Here is a 15714-nt window from a genome sequence, read left to right as displayed (position 1 = left end):
TAGACATTTGAAAGTATCTGAAAAGGAATGATGTTGTTTTAGTTTACTGGAATCCCCTTAGACTCAGGGAGAAACTAATATAACAAGTATGTATTACATCATTTACAAACTTCTAGCGAGGAAGAAGCAAAAAGAGAAACGATGCAACTCATGAAAAAAAAAAATACTCAACTGCTAGGAACTTATATTACTTCTGGTTAAATCCTGTGAAGGAAATTAAAATCTATGTAACATATTGACAAGTTTATTCCTCGTCTCGTCTTCCATTAAGAACTAGAGAATTTGATTCAAGGGTGTGGCATGAGGTAAGTTGAGAAACATGAAGTCTCTAGTTCAAATCCCAGCAGAACCAAAAACACTAGAGATTTATTTCCATCTGTCCTACCCTTGGTAAACAATGACATGGTAACTTGTTGTGGAAGGAGGCGACAGCTATCCCGGAGAATTAGTCGAGGTCTGTGCAAGCTGCCCTGAACACCACGATCATATAAAAACAAGATATATTGACTTCTATGAGTGTCGAAAATATTGTTGGTCACTCATATCCATGTTATGAATTGAATTGTCATCATATTCTTCTTGCAGTTAATACTCCAGAGATCTTCATGCACAAGTGGATAGTAATAGGACCTAGTTTGTGTTTGATACGAAGGAAATATTCCTTAGAGAATATTTTTTTTCAAAAAATAAGTAAATTTCTAACAAATTAGTGGTATGTAAATAAAAACATATTGTCCCAAAAACATTTATATATAATTTAGGAAACACTATGGGGGTGAAATGATGCAGGGAGTTGGAGTTAGGGGGTGGAAGGAGACAATGAGCTTGGAAGGCCACCTATTGGACTTGTTTTCTACTTCTATTGGGAAAACCATTTTCCTCATTTTTAAGGAACTTGTATTCCTACATTTGACTGATCAAATGTAGAATAATTGAAAAATATTTTCCTCTATACCAAAAGACGCTCATAATGGCACCACACTTTGAGAAATCCAACTCAAAGCTTCATATATAACCCAAAACACTGAGAGGACCAAATGAGTAACAATTTTAGATTAGCAAATCTGTAAGGCAGAAATGCATCAGATGCTTAACATTAAAGCAAATAGGGAGAACAAAGGTCCAAATTTCAAATGACTTATTCACTGTATATCCAAATATGCAAAACATACATGTTTACCTGTTGCATTCTGATCATGAATGCATCCATCTTCACTTGAGTTCTTTTGCCAACTTGTATATCCATGCGGGCAAGCTCCTCTTCTAGTTTCCTTAGTAACTCAGAAGTCCCTTGTTCTTCTTTCTTTGCAGCTCAGCAGCCACTTGCTAACGTTCTTCCTGCAATATTCTTTCCATTTCTGCTTGCATCTCTTGGCACATACTTCCCATTGTAGAAGCCATACTGGCCTCTAAGTCCACTTGTTGCACGCAAATCTTTTCTGGAGGCCTCTTTCCATACCCCTTTCCACGAACATAGTCCATTCACGGAGTTTAGTGGTTAAAATCTCATCTGCAACTGATTGAACATTTTCTTCATATTGCTGTTGAGCCACAATTTCCTGGAGCTGGCCCTTCAAACAGTTAATATTATAAAATAGGAAGCATATACTAATATAATAGAACAATTAATCAGAAAGTTATATGAATTTTGTGTTGCCTTTGTTCCATTATCAGGATCTCTTACAATAGATGAAAATATTTATATTATAAACTCATAATAATTATATAGCTGTTTAGGTAAATGTATTTGTATCAATGATTACTTCACTACTGCAAATGACTTTGAGCCACGAAAGTGCTTAGTTATTTGTTTTTCCCCGTTAGTTTGTTCCACTCATTCACAACCAGCAATTAGATAAATACATTAAGGACCAACATTTAGATAGTAGTTTATCATGCATATCTATTATCAAGTTACCTTGAATGCGGGACTTATACAAAGTCCTACAAGAAACACCCAGTCATCAGGTGTAACATCATACAGTCTATGGAAGGTCTCTCGTTATCAGTGGCATAATAGGACTATAGGAGTAGTTAGCATGCAATCGAGCGTTCCATGCTCTAAAAAGCCTTTGCATAGTGCCAAACTGTCGATCACAAGAGCTTGCAACACATGTTCTCGCATACCACTAGCTTCAAGTTTATCCTGATAAAATATGTAAACCTAGTTATAGTAAATAACACATGCAACAAGAAGTCAATTTGACATTGAAAGTAAATTGTTACCTTAACCTTCAACTACATAGCTTCTCCCTGTTTTTGTAATAATTACCTGCCAATTATCATCTCTGAACATATAGTGTGCCGCATAATCAAGCCACAATAGTTAACAATATCTCTAGACCAGGAATGACAATGGAAAATTTTACTACTATGTTTAGTTTTCATATCCTCATGTAAAAATTTGTATCTCCCCCACTGCCTTTCTTAGATTTGTTGCAAACTGTGAAGCAAAAGATCCACATTAACCCTTGTTAATTAACTGTTGTCACTACTATTATCACTAAACAGGACCACTTCAAGCATTTCACGTACCGTTCCTTTTTACCTTTTGAATCAACTATCTTGATGCCAAAAAAGCTGATGATAAGATATAATTCTAAATGACAGCAACAAAATGGAAGATTTGTAATCTTTGTTTCAGTTTTATTTCAAAACTCACTACTTTTCTGATGCTAGTTTCCAAGGAAGTAACTGCTCAGTTGGTGAACTGGGCAAAAAAATTCTCACATGATATTGCTCCAAGAAATGCCTACTGAAATCATAATTCAATTTCAACTTTAACCAGTAGTAAGCCAAACAGTAACAGATTTAGGATCCTTCAATCTATTAGCCTCAGGAATTACTAATTCTACTCTAACAAGTCATTCTAAGATATTAAACAGTGAGAAAAAGTTTCAGTACATCTTCTTCTGTGGGTTTATGTGGTGGCTTCAGTTTTTGACTTTTCAAGCCATAAGATGGCATTGAACCCGAATTCCATTCCCGGAGCAAAGGATGACATGAGTTCATCCGCAGTTTGTGTGATGCTAATTTTGTTATCCTTCACTGCCAAATTCTCCTTCTTCACATATTCAGCAAGAGTTGAGTTAATAATTTCTCGTATAACAGAATTGGTAACTCGTTCTTCGCCAAGTATCTGAGGTAGAAATTCCCTAGGAACCTGGGATGTTTTTCCTCCCTTTTCCCTGCGGAAGCCTGGAATCGGTTGCTCTGATTTTGCTAATTTTGTCAAAACACTATCGAATACCATTTTTGTGTACTCCCCGTTCACATCTACTCTGACTTGTATCTTCTCAGCTTCTTCGGATTCAACAACTATCTTTGCATTTTTAAGGCATTCATCAGCTGAATCTGCCTCTAGCCCGGAACTAGCAGCCGATACTGGCTTCACCAGAGATCTTAGGCGTCCTTGCAAGGATATACAGTGCTTCAATAACCCCTTCTTTGTAACCGCTGTTGCTGGGTAAATTGCCACATTCTTGGGGATAGTGCTGACGATACAATAGCAAGAGTCGATAAGCAGCCGGCGGGACGGCGACGCCATTGCAGTGGTCATCGTCATTGTCATAGTTCCCTCAGAAACTAAGAGGGCTTTTTTAACCTCTACACTAATTTGCGAGTGTGAGAATTGAGAAGAAGACTCGACGCGAGAAATTCAAAGATAAGATAATGAAGAGCATTTGATTTTGCACGGGACGGCAGTAGCGCGGGTCATTCACACGAATACCCCTAAATTAGGGTGATGTTAAATTTTGCCCCTTAATTTTTATTTTCTTTTGGATCGAAAAATTAAAAACTCGCAAATCACTAGGAGAGTGATAAATTATCAACTCATTAAGAATTATCACTTGCGAATTGTTACTACATAGGAGAGGTAATTTGGTGTGACAAGTTTGATTCAGAAGACAGCAAAATATTTTAAAATTGAGATCTCCAATATAAAAATCTCAAGCTAAACTTATGGAGTCACCTCGAAAAGTACTAAATGTATAATTATATAAAATACATATATTATATGTTATTATGAATGCTAAAGCTAAATCCCCCTTTTAAAATTATAGATTTGAGGTCTTTTTTTACCTTCACGTGATTCATGTTTAAGGTCCTTCATCGAGATCTAAATGCAAGCAATGTTCTCTTTGTTGGTATAAATTCAATAATTTCAGATTATTAGCAATGTTCATGGCTTCATGCAAGTATAGTGTAAGATGCTTTAATCGAAAAAAAGGTGCAATAGAGGTTAGTTGATATGCTGATCAATAACTTTTAGATAATTGTTAATTCATTAGCGAATTAATTGATATCTTATTAGTTTGCTAGTGGATTGGTATAATTAAAAGTTAGAGTATAAGATAAGTCAAATTATTAAGCGAAATAATTAGCTCGATAAGTAGCCCCTCCTCAAAATATGTTCTTCAATTTTTATCTTTCAACATTTTAGTACTCTCTTATTCCATTTATTTTTGTTTGACTTGATACATTCTTTACAAAATAATAAATAGAATGAACAAAGTTGTTATGTAAAAAAATAATAATTTAAAATATAATAATTTGAGATAATTATAACTGAAGTTGGCTTAATAGTTAATGGGTTCTTTTAAGATTAATAAACATTTGAAATATGTTTTAAATTTTAAAAGAATTAAGAGATTAGATTTTAGCCCCAAAATTAACTTCTTTTATTATAAAAATAAAGCTCAAAATAATATAATATAATATAAAGAGAAGAAGACTAGATATGGAGACGAATAATAAGACTTTTTTTTAAATATAATTGTGTCATGTTAGTGAAAAAACTTACAATATAATAAAATTGCAAGATTACAATTGAAAATAAAATGAAGAAAGTAATCTCTTCAGGCTGAGGCGCGGATATCTCGCTCTCTTTAAGGAGATTCAAGCCCACTGCAGCAAATGTTTTCACCGGTCCAGCAGTAGTCCTCTTTGACTTGTTCCCTCCAGGATACAACAGCCTTTACAAAGTATAACTCAACAACTCTGGACAAGAGTTGAGTCCAAAGTTCCACAAAAAAAAAACACCTCCCTTCAACTAATAAGAACTCTCTTTAGACTAACTTTTTCACTCTTTGTTTTCTCTTATGAATTGTATGTGTATCTAAAATCAAATGAAGACTACCATTATTAATACTACAAGAAGTCTTCCTAGCAATGAATAGGAAGATAATGGAGGTAGTAAATAGTGAAGATAATTGTCTTAGGAGTTACATAGGTTACAATAGGAGTTACATAGGTTACATAAGTTACAATGGGAGTTACATATGTTACAAAGGGAGTTACATAGGTTATAAAGGGAGTAATGGAGGAATTAAGAATGAAATACATTGATGGATAACCAATGCTAATGGATGACGTAGAAGTCATCCATTCTTATAACTCCAAAATAAAGCAATTTAATATGTTAAATATTAATATTAAAATGCTAATAACCTAACATGTCTTACAATGATAAATAACATCTCTATTTATAGATAAAAAAATCAATCTAAAAGTCACTATATTTATGTCAAATTAGTAAATACATTGTTTGTTATCACAAAAAGGTTCATATCATCTTGGAAATACACGTTCATTAGAGTAAGTTTATAATAAACTTAATGGAGATGAAATATTTTATTTTGTGCCTCGCTGTATATGTGGGGCCATGTTGTACTTCTTCATTTTCTCACATTTTCTCTTTTTGATCTTTTATTTTTGTAATTTGTTTTTTATTTTTTTGCTTGTAATTCTTGTTGTAATTTTATTTTGATAAAGAAGCTTTGAAACTCACCCTCAAGATATATATATATATATATATATATATAAATATAATATTTGAGGGGAAATTAAAGCAATATGTTGGAAAAATTTTAATTTAATTTTTTTTATGAATTCAAAGAAATTGAACATGGTGAAATTAAAAAAATAAATTGAACTTACATCAATAAAAAAAAAAAAATTCACTCAATTATTTTAATTATTTAAATTCCCTCAATTATTTCCTTCTAGCTTTTTTTTATGCACTGTTTGACTTTCAAGTTTCAATACAATATTTAGTTTATGGAATTGAATTTAACGTGAATCCCACAATTTCTCTTTCAATTCCCACTCAAACATTACATTCTCTTTCCTTTTGGTTTCATTCTTCAGCCTTAACTGACAGCTTGGACCCCCCACAATTCACGTATCGAAGTTTTGTTGATTGTACCTCGCTCAAAATAAATTTTTTAGTAAATTGTCTTCTCCTATCCCGCTGTTGAAAGCATTGTTCTAGAAGGTTCGTCGTCCTCTCTATTTACTGTTTTCTCGCTCTGTTTACATGCGTTTTGGCAAATATAGTGGATCCCGGGCCGTATTAACGAGAAGGATTGTAGTAGATGGATGACTAGGTTAAAGATGATTAAATTATGACTGAAATGATGAATAGATATAAGGAATAATTCAGCTGTGTTTGTGTAGGATTGAGCCCTAGGTTCGGCTTTCGTAATAAGAGAGGGATGGTTCAATGTAGCAGATTTGGTCATTTTTCGTTGCGAATTCTGTAATTTCTGGGATAATGAAGTATGGATGGTGATCATATACTTACCTAAGTGATGTGTTCATGTTTTTGTCAATACATTATACATTGATGCATGAAATATGTAATCTGCATACAGCTAATCAATGGTTGATTCGTATGCTCTGTAAATATTTTCAAGTATTGAATTTGTGAACAAACTAGAGTGCTGTTGTGCTTTCTACTGAAATTATATGACTTTTCTTCTTATGCTTAAAGCTAATGCTCTTTCATGTTCTTGACATTGAAAGTAAATAAAATGTGCAATACAGAAGTCAATTCGACATTGAAAGTAAATATTGCCTTCCAATTACAAATTTGTATCTGGAATGACTATGGGAATTTTACTTCTGGTCTTAGTGTTCATGTCTACATGTAAAAATTTGTATCTCCCTTTGCCTTACTTAAATTTGTGGCAAACTGTGAAGCAAAAGATCCATATGACCCTTGTTAATTAACTGTTGTCGCTACTATTATCACTAAATAGAATCACTTTTAAGCATTTGAAATATCCTTCCTTTGCACCACTTTAATCAACTATCTTGATGCCAAAAAAGCAATGATAAGATATATCTTCAATGTAAGCAAAAAAAAATAAAAATGAAAATATATGGCCACAAAAGTTTCTTTACCTGATATTGCTCCAAGAAACACCAACTGAATAATAATTCAATTTCAGTTGAGAACTGAAATCATAATTCAGTTTCAATTTTAACCAGTAGTAAGCCAAAGAGTAACAGATTTTAGGATCCTTCAACCTATTGGCCTCAGGAACTACTGATTCTATTCTAACAAGTCATTGTAAGAGATTCAACAGTGAGAGAGAAAAAAATTTCACATCTTCTTGTTTATGTGGAGGCTTCAGTTTTTGATTTTTCAAGCTCTAAGGTGGCATTGAATCTGAATTCTGTTCCCGGAACAAATGATGACTTGAGTTCATCGGCAGTTTGTGTGGTGCTAATCTTGTTATCCTTTACTGCCAAATTCTCCTTCTTCACATAATCAGCAAGAGTTGAGGTAACAATTTCTCGTATTACAAAATTGGTAACTCGGTCTTCACCAAGTATCTGCAGTAGAAAGTCCTTGGGAACCTTGGATGTTTTCCCTCCTTTTTCCCTGCGGAAACCTGGAACAGGGGGCGCTGATTTTGCTAAATTTGTCAATACTTTTTCGAAAACCGTTTTTGTGTCCTCTTCGCTCACATCTACTCTCACTTGTATCTTCTCATCGTCTTCGGACTCAACAGCTATCTTTGCATTTTTAACGCGTATCAGAGATTCATCGTCACCCAAATCTGCCTCAAAACCTGAACTAGCAGCCGATACTGGTTTTACCAGAGATCTTAGGCATCTTTGCGAGGATATACAGTGCTTCAATAACCCCTGATTTGTAACTGCTGCTGCTGGGTAAATTGCCACATTCTTGGGGATAGTGCAGATGGTGCTATGTCGAGAGTTGATAAGCAGCCGCCGCGACGGCGATGCCATTGCAGTGGTCATCGTCATTGCCATGTCGCCGTCGGAAACAATGAGAGCCTTTAACTTCTACGGCAGTAATTTTCTTGCGAATGCGAGAAGGAGACTAGACTCTAGATATTCAAAGATAAGATAATGTAGGGCATTTGATTTTGGACCGGGCGGAAGTGGCGTGGGTCATTGGCACGAATGCCTATTTTTGGGTGGTTTTTTAATTTTTGGTAAGAAAAATATCCTTAATATTAAAAAAGAAAAATGGAAATAGCAAGACAGAATTTTGTATTCTAATATTACACAAAAGACCTAACTTGTCCAATTTTTTTTAGAACTTGTATTGAATGAATTATATACTATGTGATTGATGTAAGAAAATTTAATTATTATAAAATTGATTCCAGGCAAGAAATAGAAGTTAAATTTATTTCACAAAATAGAGATCAATAAGAAATAGGTCAATTCGTACAGAAACTTTAAGTTACCTGACCCGTTTTTATAAAGATCAAACAAAGGAAGCCCATAGTTTTTAGCTGTCACCAAATGCTAGTACAATTAGCTAGTTTCAGAATGACCAATCATATACTTCTATCTATATTCTCTTGGAGATAACTATGCTTCTACGATTATACACTAGATAGGTTAACAATAAAAATACTTTCTCCTGAAAATTTGAGCTATAAATCTGTGCCTCAATTCTCCAATACCTTAACCGAAAAATAAATTTGTATCAGCTATAACAATAGATGAATCTATAAGACTTGTGAGGATTTAGCATCTACTAGATTTATCCGTTGTTACATCTTTGCACCTCTGGAAATGAGGATGTTTCCATATGGAAGCTCCTGTTCGACTTTAACAAAGTCTCGAGTGGCCAGAACTGCACGTAGAATGGAGCAAACATTAATTCTCTCTAATGAGAAGCTGGAAACTATGAAGTTTCTCTGAGCTGCAATGCAAGAGGAAAAGATATGAAAGAAGTTTGCATACCACAAGTCTGATAAAAAAGACATGCTGCTTGTTTCTTTGTCATTCCAAGAGTTAGTTCATTCAAACATTCTGCTTCTGCCGATCCGGGAGTGTCAAAATGACTCTTTAGCTGTCTGTAGACATCAGTTTATCAGGTGAAAAATCAATTAATCAGATGATATACAGTGAAGCTGGAGAAGTTTTAGGAACAAATGGAAAAGGATTTACATCCTGATAGAGTCAGTCATCATGTCAAGAGGTTGAGTAATGAATGGATGTTGGGTTTGTGTTGGTCCGGTTTCCATCAATATCTCTGCCAAAATAGTGAAGGGAGGTTCATAACAAACTAAACCACATTAAAGAAAATGACCAGAACTAAAATGGGAAGGTTACTGACTATTCACGAACCGTTGTCTTGTGTAAAACCATTTTCAGATAGTTCAGATAATCTAGTCAACTTGAAATTTAGAGTGGGGTCGTGCCATGGGTTCTCTTCTGCTACTGGTTGAAGACCATTGCCACTGTGCTTCAATGAAGAATGGGGTCTTTTCTTGTTGGACCTGAAGAGTTAACAATTTTGATCAATGTAACCAGATGCTGCTATATGGTGAGACCTTCATAATTTTAAAAAGAAGCAAAGTTTTAAAGTTCCCTATGGTGCTGAAATCCATGATATTCATTATTTCCTTCTGTCATTGTCTGTATGATTCAAGTGGTTCATCTTTAGACAAATCCCTCAACATATATCTACTAGTAGTACTAACCGACTTGAATCGGTTACAGAATTCTGTGATAGTAAACCATGACCAGATCCTGAGCTTGGAATGGATCTAGGCTCATCACCTATAGATTCACAAAAATGTTAGTTATACCACCATATCAGATTGCCGAACAAATCATGGAGATTGGGAAATTCATAAAAAAATCGATATACCAGAGCCAGGTGTGGCCATGTGATCAGTCTCTTTCACTCCATTAGTCTCTGTTGGATGCAGTCCCATATTTGTAAGATTGGTTCTGAGGTCCTCCATGAGAATTTCAGGTGGAATCTTGTTATTGTTGAGATTTGCCCTTTGTTTTTCTATAGAGATTCCTACTGCTGGGGAGCCTACACCGCCTTGGAAATATTCGAAAGGCGGTTCCAAATTACCCATCCTTTCACCTGGAGATGTATAGGATGGTTCAGGAGGAAAGGGTGGAGAGGTTTTTCCTGCAAGTCAAATGTAATTACCACCTGTTTATAGTTTTGGCAACTAAGAGTCTAATATCATGGATGAAAAACCAGACCGGAAGGTGAATCATGCGGAGGTTGGGTATTCCTCATCCATAATTTTAGGAGTGGTGCTGGATAGTGAACTTCCTTATTTCCATTTGTGAACAATCCTTCTAGTAGTGCAATAGGAGGCATTTCCATCATTCTGGCTATCTTCATAGAAGGTAAGACACTCAAAGTCTGCACAGAATAGAAACTTAAGGTTACTAATAAATGATGCTGCATGTTAGTTTAGTTAAGGTTACCTTCCAGAGAGAGATGCACATGCTATTCTTGGGATACACAAAGACTAGCCATTGATATCAAAGGTTATACGGTGCACACAATGGAAAAATTGAAATGGGGAAGATCTAGATTGGGAGGTATGGAAGTACCTTTCTCTTTTTCCTTTTTCTTGATGCAATATCTGAAGAACTCTGAAGCCAGGATTGATATATGTCACCAGAAATAATAGTTTGCTCATGATCAATTGCAAGACTTGTGGCCTTTCTTGTTCTTCGTCGAGCTGGCTTTGGCCTTTGTTGATCCTGCCGCTGCTACAATATCATGTCAAGACGTAACATTAGTGCTGACAGTTTTTCTTTACATTATTTTCTAGCTTGGTTGCTTGTGGAGTTTCTACCTCAAAAGCTTCTTTAACTTCATCAGATTGTTGCTTCACTTGGTCCTCTGGATGTCTGTCAGGGATCTCATCAGCTGCAATAATGTTTCGCTCCATTCAACCAATTTTCAGAAATAATTAATTACCTAAGGAAATCTAAAGACTTTTACAAGCTCAACTCAATCCAAAAGAGTTCTGTGCTTGAAGGAACTTCATATGTAAACCGGAAGTTTAATGGTAAGCAGCCAGGTAGCTACAAAGTATTTTAACTGATCTCATAGTAGGTAAGTACGACTTGCATTCATGTTCCTATTTGAGAGGAAGGGTTTATTGCCATTATGTCTCTATCAGAAAACCAAGTGAAATAATGAAATATCGTAACTCCATCTACTATTTACATCTCAAAAAACTTCATTTATCTAAAGTAGAAGATAGTAACACGTTCTTACGTTGATGGGCTTGTTCTCGAGGTGGAGATTGCACAGGAGTACTTGGGATTTGAGCATCCTCTGGCTGGGTATAATTCATTTGTGTTTCTTCATCCCCTTCAATATCAAACCTGCAGAACAATTCATGCTTAAAAATTAATAGGGGGATAATAGAAGGAAAGCTTTGCAGTTAATTAAAAATGGGGCTAATTAGCCTCCTGTGATTTAATGGTGGATAGTTTGGTTCACGTGAAGTTTTTATGCGAACTGATCGTACAAACTTAGAAATACAGAGCCTACAAACTGTTCATCGTGATACCTCTCAAAATGATTGAACATATCTGTATGATGGGATTCAAAGCGTTCAGCGAGGGTGATATTATCTGGATCAACTGCAACAAGGGTTTCAGGATTGTTTTAGAGATGGGCACAACAAGACAAAACTGGAAAACAAAGTAGCATTGACTAGGATATAGTTATATATTCTATTGTGATGGTGAAAGTAGCATAATCTATGCTGATTGTGGGATCTAGGTGTACCTTGATGCAAGTCCTTAGCAGGTTCCTCCTGTGCATTGGGTTTATCATAGAGATCAGCATTATCTAGTCTCTGCACATTGAACATCCGCAAGTTTAGCTGCACTCTCATGTAGTGATCTGATTTTCACTAAGATTTCCTGCTCTTATCCAAGTGGTATCAGATAAGATTGCCTACTCAACAAGGTCATGAACACTGAGAAAACCCAAGAGTGGAAATAACATAGAACAAGCTACAAAACATATAGAGTAACCAAAAGGCGAAGGGAAATCAAACAACTTTATCATTGTTAACTTTCTATTGTTGAGCTTGCAGACTTGCTGAATAATGAAATATGACTTATTTAACAATCTAAAGCAAGCTCAATAGTTTTAATTAGATCAGTTCGAACAAATTCCTAATTTTCCTAACAATTTTTGTTTCTGCTTTTGAAGTTATTTCGTGGATTGAGGAGGTGACAGAGCTTTCCATAATGTACCATCGTGAAATAGGAGGTTTGTTCGAAATCCATCATTGTGACTGTGTCTGGATTCCGTAATGTCTGTTCAATCTCTGGGAGTTCTTCCTCCCGATTCTCTGGCAGAGTAATAGCTGCATACCTACAGGAATTGAAATGAGGAATGAAAATTCATCAACATTAGGAAAAACAATCACAGGAATCAGAATTTAATGTTTACAACCAATTCATCGCTAAACTAGGTATTTTTAAGTACAAAGACCTTAGGTATAAAGGACTCACAGCATAAGCAGGCCTTAAATAACTCATTGATGAAACTGACCCAAACATTGAGTGAAAGAAATCATAATAAATTGAGTTAATCATTTCAACTAATTGGTGGCAGTCATACTTTAGTTGTTAATTTACTGAAGCACTATTGAGGTAACTGAAAGTATTAGAAGTTGTTAAAAGTCGGCCTTACAATCTCTGCTTCTCGGCAAAATACTGTGACGTCGAATTGGAGATGAGTTACTCACTTGGCTTGCGATTTACCCTTGGGAAGTAACGTAGGATCGGTAGCTGCTTTGACTTTCCAAGCTTCATTGATTTGCACCTGAAAGTACCCAATCATAAATGCGGAATTTAATGAAAACAGAGCAAAGAAAGAGATTAATTTGATTAGGATCGAAGACAAATGTTACTACCATGAGACGAGTCACATCCTCTGCATTAAAGAAAACATAAAGAAAAAAAAATGAAGAAATAAGGAAGGGTAAAGTAGGAGTAGAATTCAAAGAATTAACGTGAAATTCAAATTGAAATGATGAAGTCATCATGGCAATTCATACCGTATAGGAGTTTCACTTTGTGTTCGTAAACAATGACTACTCCACCTGAAACAGAACTGTCGATTAGATATCTAAATCAAAAGCAGCAATTGCGGACAGTCAGTGGTTTTCGAAGCATACCCATGAGAATTCCAGAAAGCCTCAGAGCCATCGGGACTGATGGATTTAAGATTTGTTCACTTGACAAAAGAAATTGCAGAAGACGAATACTCAAAATCAACAAGGAATTAAGGCATTTCAACGTAGTAGTAGAAGAAAACGCCTCACCAGATGTTAATAATATTGAGTTTACTAAGCTTTTTCCTATTGAGTTTTGAGTGCAGAGTGGCCGCCATCCTTCACAGCAAAGAGAAAGATCATAAACAATTTCAATTTAAGCATTCTTCGTAGCCAAATTGAAATATGAGAACTTAACATATACACAAAATCCTATGAAGTAACTTCAACGAATACAGAACATTAGACACAGAAAGCAAATGACGAAAAGAGGATCCACTACAGGGATTGCGATATATGAAAGTTAAAAAACGCAGAAACACAAAACATGCAACTTATCTATATGTATTAAACAAATTTAGAATAGAAAATCAAAACAAAAGCCGTAGTAAACTGGATCAATACCTTCATAAAACAATTTTGAATTCAAGCATTTTCTGAACAGAAACAGATCCAATTTTAACAGTGACAACTTAACATATAACTCATAACTTCAGATTACGAGAAATAGGTTGAAGAAGCTACTGAATATCATTAACCAGCGACCAAAGAAGAACGACAATCTAGCTCAGGATATACAACATATGCAAGTAAAAAATCAGAAACTCCAAAAATGTAGCGTATGCATATGAACATAACGAATTTCGAAAGGAAAAAATTGAAATGACAAGTAGTAATCGACAATTTTCACCATATTTGGCCGAGCGGAGCTTTGCGAGCAAGAAGCTGATGAGAGTAGAACATATTGCCGTCGTGAAGAAGGAAATTTCAGCACTGATTTTGCAGAGTACTTGAAGCTAGAAGGTTTTGTATATATAGTTGGAGAGAGAGAGGGAGATCATATGCAAAGTGAGAAAGGTGAAAGTGTGTGTGTTTTGTGCCTGTGCGTCTGTATATACTGTAGAGTATACCCGCCATAACAGAAGCGATTGCGATTGCATTTTGCAGAGTATATTGTGGGGACCGCACCCTATTGCAGAATGAATGTTTGATGAACTCAAGTCACAGCTCAAGTGAATGGAATTTTTGTGCTATCGTTCCTGAATGGCTTCCACGTGTCCCCTACTATTCTTGTTCAAGAGGCTTAATTTAATGGCCCAATCATCGATAGCCCTTAAAGTTGTCCGCATAATTCATTTAGACACCTCAACTGAGACTCTTATCAATTAGACATTTTAATATTAATAAATATTTACCTATCAAACATAAAATAATAATTATCTTTACAAATATTGTGCGTGTAATGCACACTCCTTATTTTGACAAAAATTACGAATAGAACTACGACACGTGGCATATGGGCCCATAATTTTAATTTTAAAAGATAAAGAATATTTTCCTTCCTTTAATAATATATAAAAAATTAAATTGATAAAAAAAAAAATCTTTCTCCCCACCCTAACCCCCACCCCATCTAACTTACTACCCTTTTTTCTTCATCTTCTTCTCTTCTTCTTCTCTGTTGTTCCACAATCACCATTTCTTTTCATAACAAAAAAAAATGCCTAACCCCATCTCATTCCGAATTCATCCACCAAATGTTGTCCTCTTTCATTTTCTTCGTTATATGCTATTTCTCAAATGGTCCATTTTTTCTTCTTCTTGAAAATTCAACAGGTACTTTATTTACATAAAATGAAAAAAAAAATGAATCATAACAAAAGACAGAGAAATTTGAAGTTTTTAAAATGGTGGGTTGATGCTTTCACCGATTTTGAACAATCTTCATTTTTCTTCAAATTATCGTCCTTGTGAAGAGAAATTCGAACTTCGAACTTCGGATACAGAAGTGACGGTGGCGGTGGGCAGCAGAAACAGAGGCTGCTAAGAGAAGTGATTTTTTCATGTTGTTTTTGGATGGAAAAATAAGGGATTTTGGGGGAATTGAATGGATGGTAGTTTAAATGGTGGGTTGAAGGAAGATGAGTGTGGGGTTTTTTTTTTTTAATGATTTAAAAGATTTATGTTTAATTAAATTATTTTTTTATATATATTTAGTCAATGCATGCCAAGCGTCAACAAAGTAGGTATTAATATTTTTAAAAAAAATTAAAAAAAAGTATTCACGCGCTCAGCAGCAGTGAAATACACTTATTTTGTCACATCAGCGTTTTGTGTTTAATAGGCACATTTCTTGATAATTTAGGTGTTCAATAGGTATAAGTCCTAGTTCAGGTGTCTAAGTGAATTATGTGGACAACTTTAAGGGGCTGCAGATGACTTAGGCCTAATTTAATTGTTACAAATAAAAAGTTAGAAGTGATTACACTGAACCAGAAAAGAACCCATTAAACATGACTATGAAAATGTTAGTAAAGTCTAAAGCACGAAAAAGCCATCCTTCATAAAAATAAAGGAAAATAATAATATTATTATT

At 34.9% G+C, this 15714-nt stretch overlaps 3 protein-coding genes and 1 long non-coding RNA gene across 6 annotated transcripts; 1 reads left to right on the top strand and 3 right to left on the bottom strand.

The window, feature by feature from the left end:
- Positions 1–2620: 2620 nt before the first annotated feature.
- On the bottom strand, positions 2621–3796 carry LOC101267317 (uncharacterized). Its single transcript, XM_019214483.3, has one exon. It carries the CDS (start codon positions 3569–3571, stop codon positions 2921–2923), a length of 651 nt encoding a protein of 216 aa, XP_019070028.1. The 5' UTR covers positions 3572–3796; the 3' UTR covers positions 2621–2920.
- A 2118-nt stretch (positions 3797–5914) lies between these two features.
- LOC138349007 (uncharacterized) lies at positions 5915–6774 on the top strand. The gene is made up of 2 exons (XR_011221524.1): positions 5915–6277; positions 6460–6774. It is a non-coding gene; the product is annotated as an uncharacterized lncRNA (long non-coding RNA).
- A 391-nt stretch (positions 6775–7165) lies between these two features.
- LOC101267613 (uncharacterized) lies at positions 7166–8414 on the bottom strand. The gene has a single exon (XM_004241243.5). It carries the CDS (start codon positions 8065–8067, stop codon positions 7405–7407), a length of 663 nt encoding a protein of 220 aa, XP_004241291.1. The 5' UTR covers positions 8068–8414; the 3' UTR covers positions 7166–7404.
- Positions 8415–8468: 54 nt separating this feature from the next.
- On the bottom strand, positions 8469–14528 carry LOC101260737 (sister chromatid cohesion 1 protein 1). Of its 3 annotated transcripts, none has more exons than XM_026031696.2 (19): positions 14029–14514; positions 13389–13457; positions 13242–13300; positions 13122–13166; positions 12978–12997; positions 12810–12886; positions 12313–12433; positions 11837–11906; positions 11616–11688; positions 11318–11427; positions 10890–10963; positions 10642–10800; positions 10282–10447; positions 9929–10204; positions 9759–9837; positions 9403–9554; positions 9223–9307; positions 9016–9128; positions 8469–8905 (listed from the first exon to the last, which is right to left on the bottom strand). In XM_026031696.2, exons 1-19 carry the CDS (start codon positions 14079–14081, stop codon positions 8823–8825), a joined length of 1884 nt encoding a protein of 627 aa, XP_025887481.1. In that variant the 5' UTR covers positions 14082–14514; the 3' UTR covers positions 8469–8822. The 3 variants fall into 3 exon arrangements, 2 of the variants coding, with proteins under 2 accessions (XP_025887481.1, XP_025887480.1); XM_026031695.2 differs by having other exon boundaries at positions 10642–10803; positions 14029–14513; XR_011221523.1 differs by lacking the exon at positions 8469–8905 and having other exon boundaries at positions 9088–9128; positions 9392–9554; positions 10642–10803; positions 14029–14528.
- Between the last annotated feature and the right edge of the window lie 1186 nt (positions 14529–15714).

Source organism: Solanum lycopersicum, chromosome 6 (assembly GCF_036512215.1).
Source record: "Solanum lycopersicum chromosome 6, SLM_r2.1".
Classification (NCBI taxonomy): Eukaryota; Viridiplantae; Streptophyta; class Magnoliopsida; order Solanales; family Solanaceae; genus Solanum; species Solanum lycopersicum.
Note: the sequence above shows the minus strand (reverse complement) of the source record. Positions and strands in the feature narration are given on the sequence as shown.

Excerpts from the sequence above, each read along its gene's own strand:
- LOC101260737 (XM_026031695.2), bottom strand. The coding sequence starts at position 14,081 with ATGTTCTACTCTCATCAGCTTCTTGCTCGCAAAGCTCCGCTCGGCCAA. Across the intron at positions 9,308-9,402 it reads TGGTTTTACACAAGACAACG|AGATATTGATGGAAACCGGA; the intron begins GTTCGTGAATAG and ends CTATTTTGGCAG. Across the intron at positions 8,906-9,015 it reads TCTTTTTTATCAGACTTGTG|TTCTGGCCACTCGAGACTTT; the intron begins GTATGCAAACTT and ends TTCTACGTGCAG.
- LOC101267613 (XM_004241243.5), bottom strand. The coding sequence starts at position 8,067 with ATGGCAATGACGATGACCACTGCAATGGCATCGCCGTCGCGGCGGCTG.
- LOC101267317 (XM_019214483.3), bottom strand. The coding sequence starts at position 3,571 with ATGACAATGACGATGACCACTGCAATGGCGTCGCCGTCCCGCCGGCTG.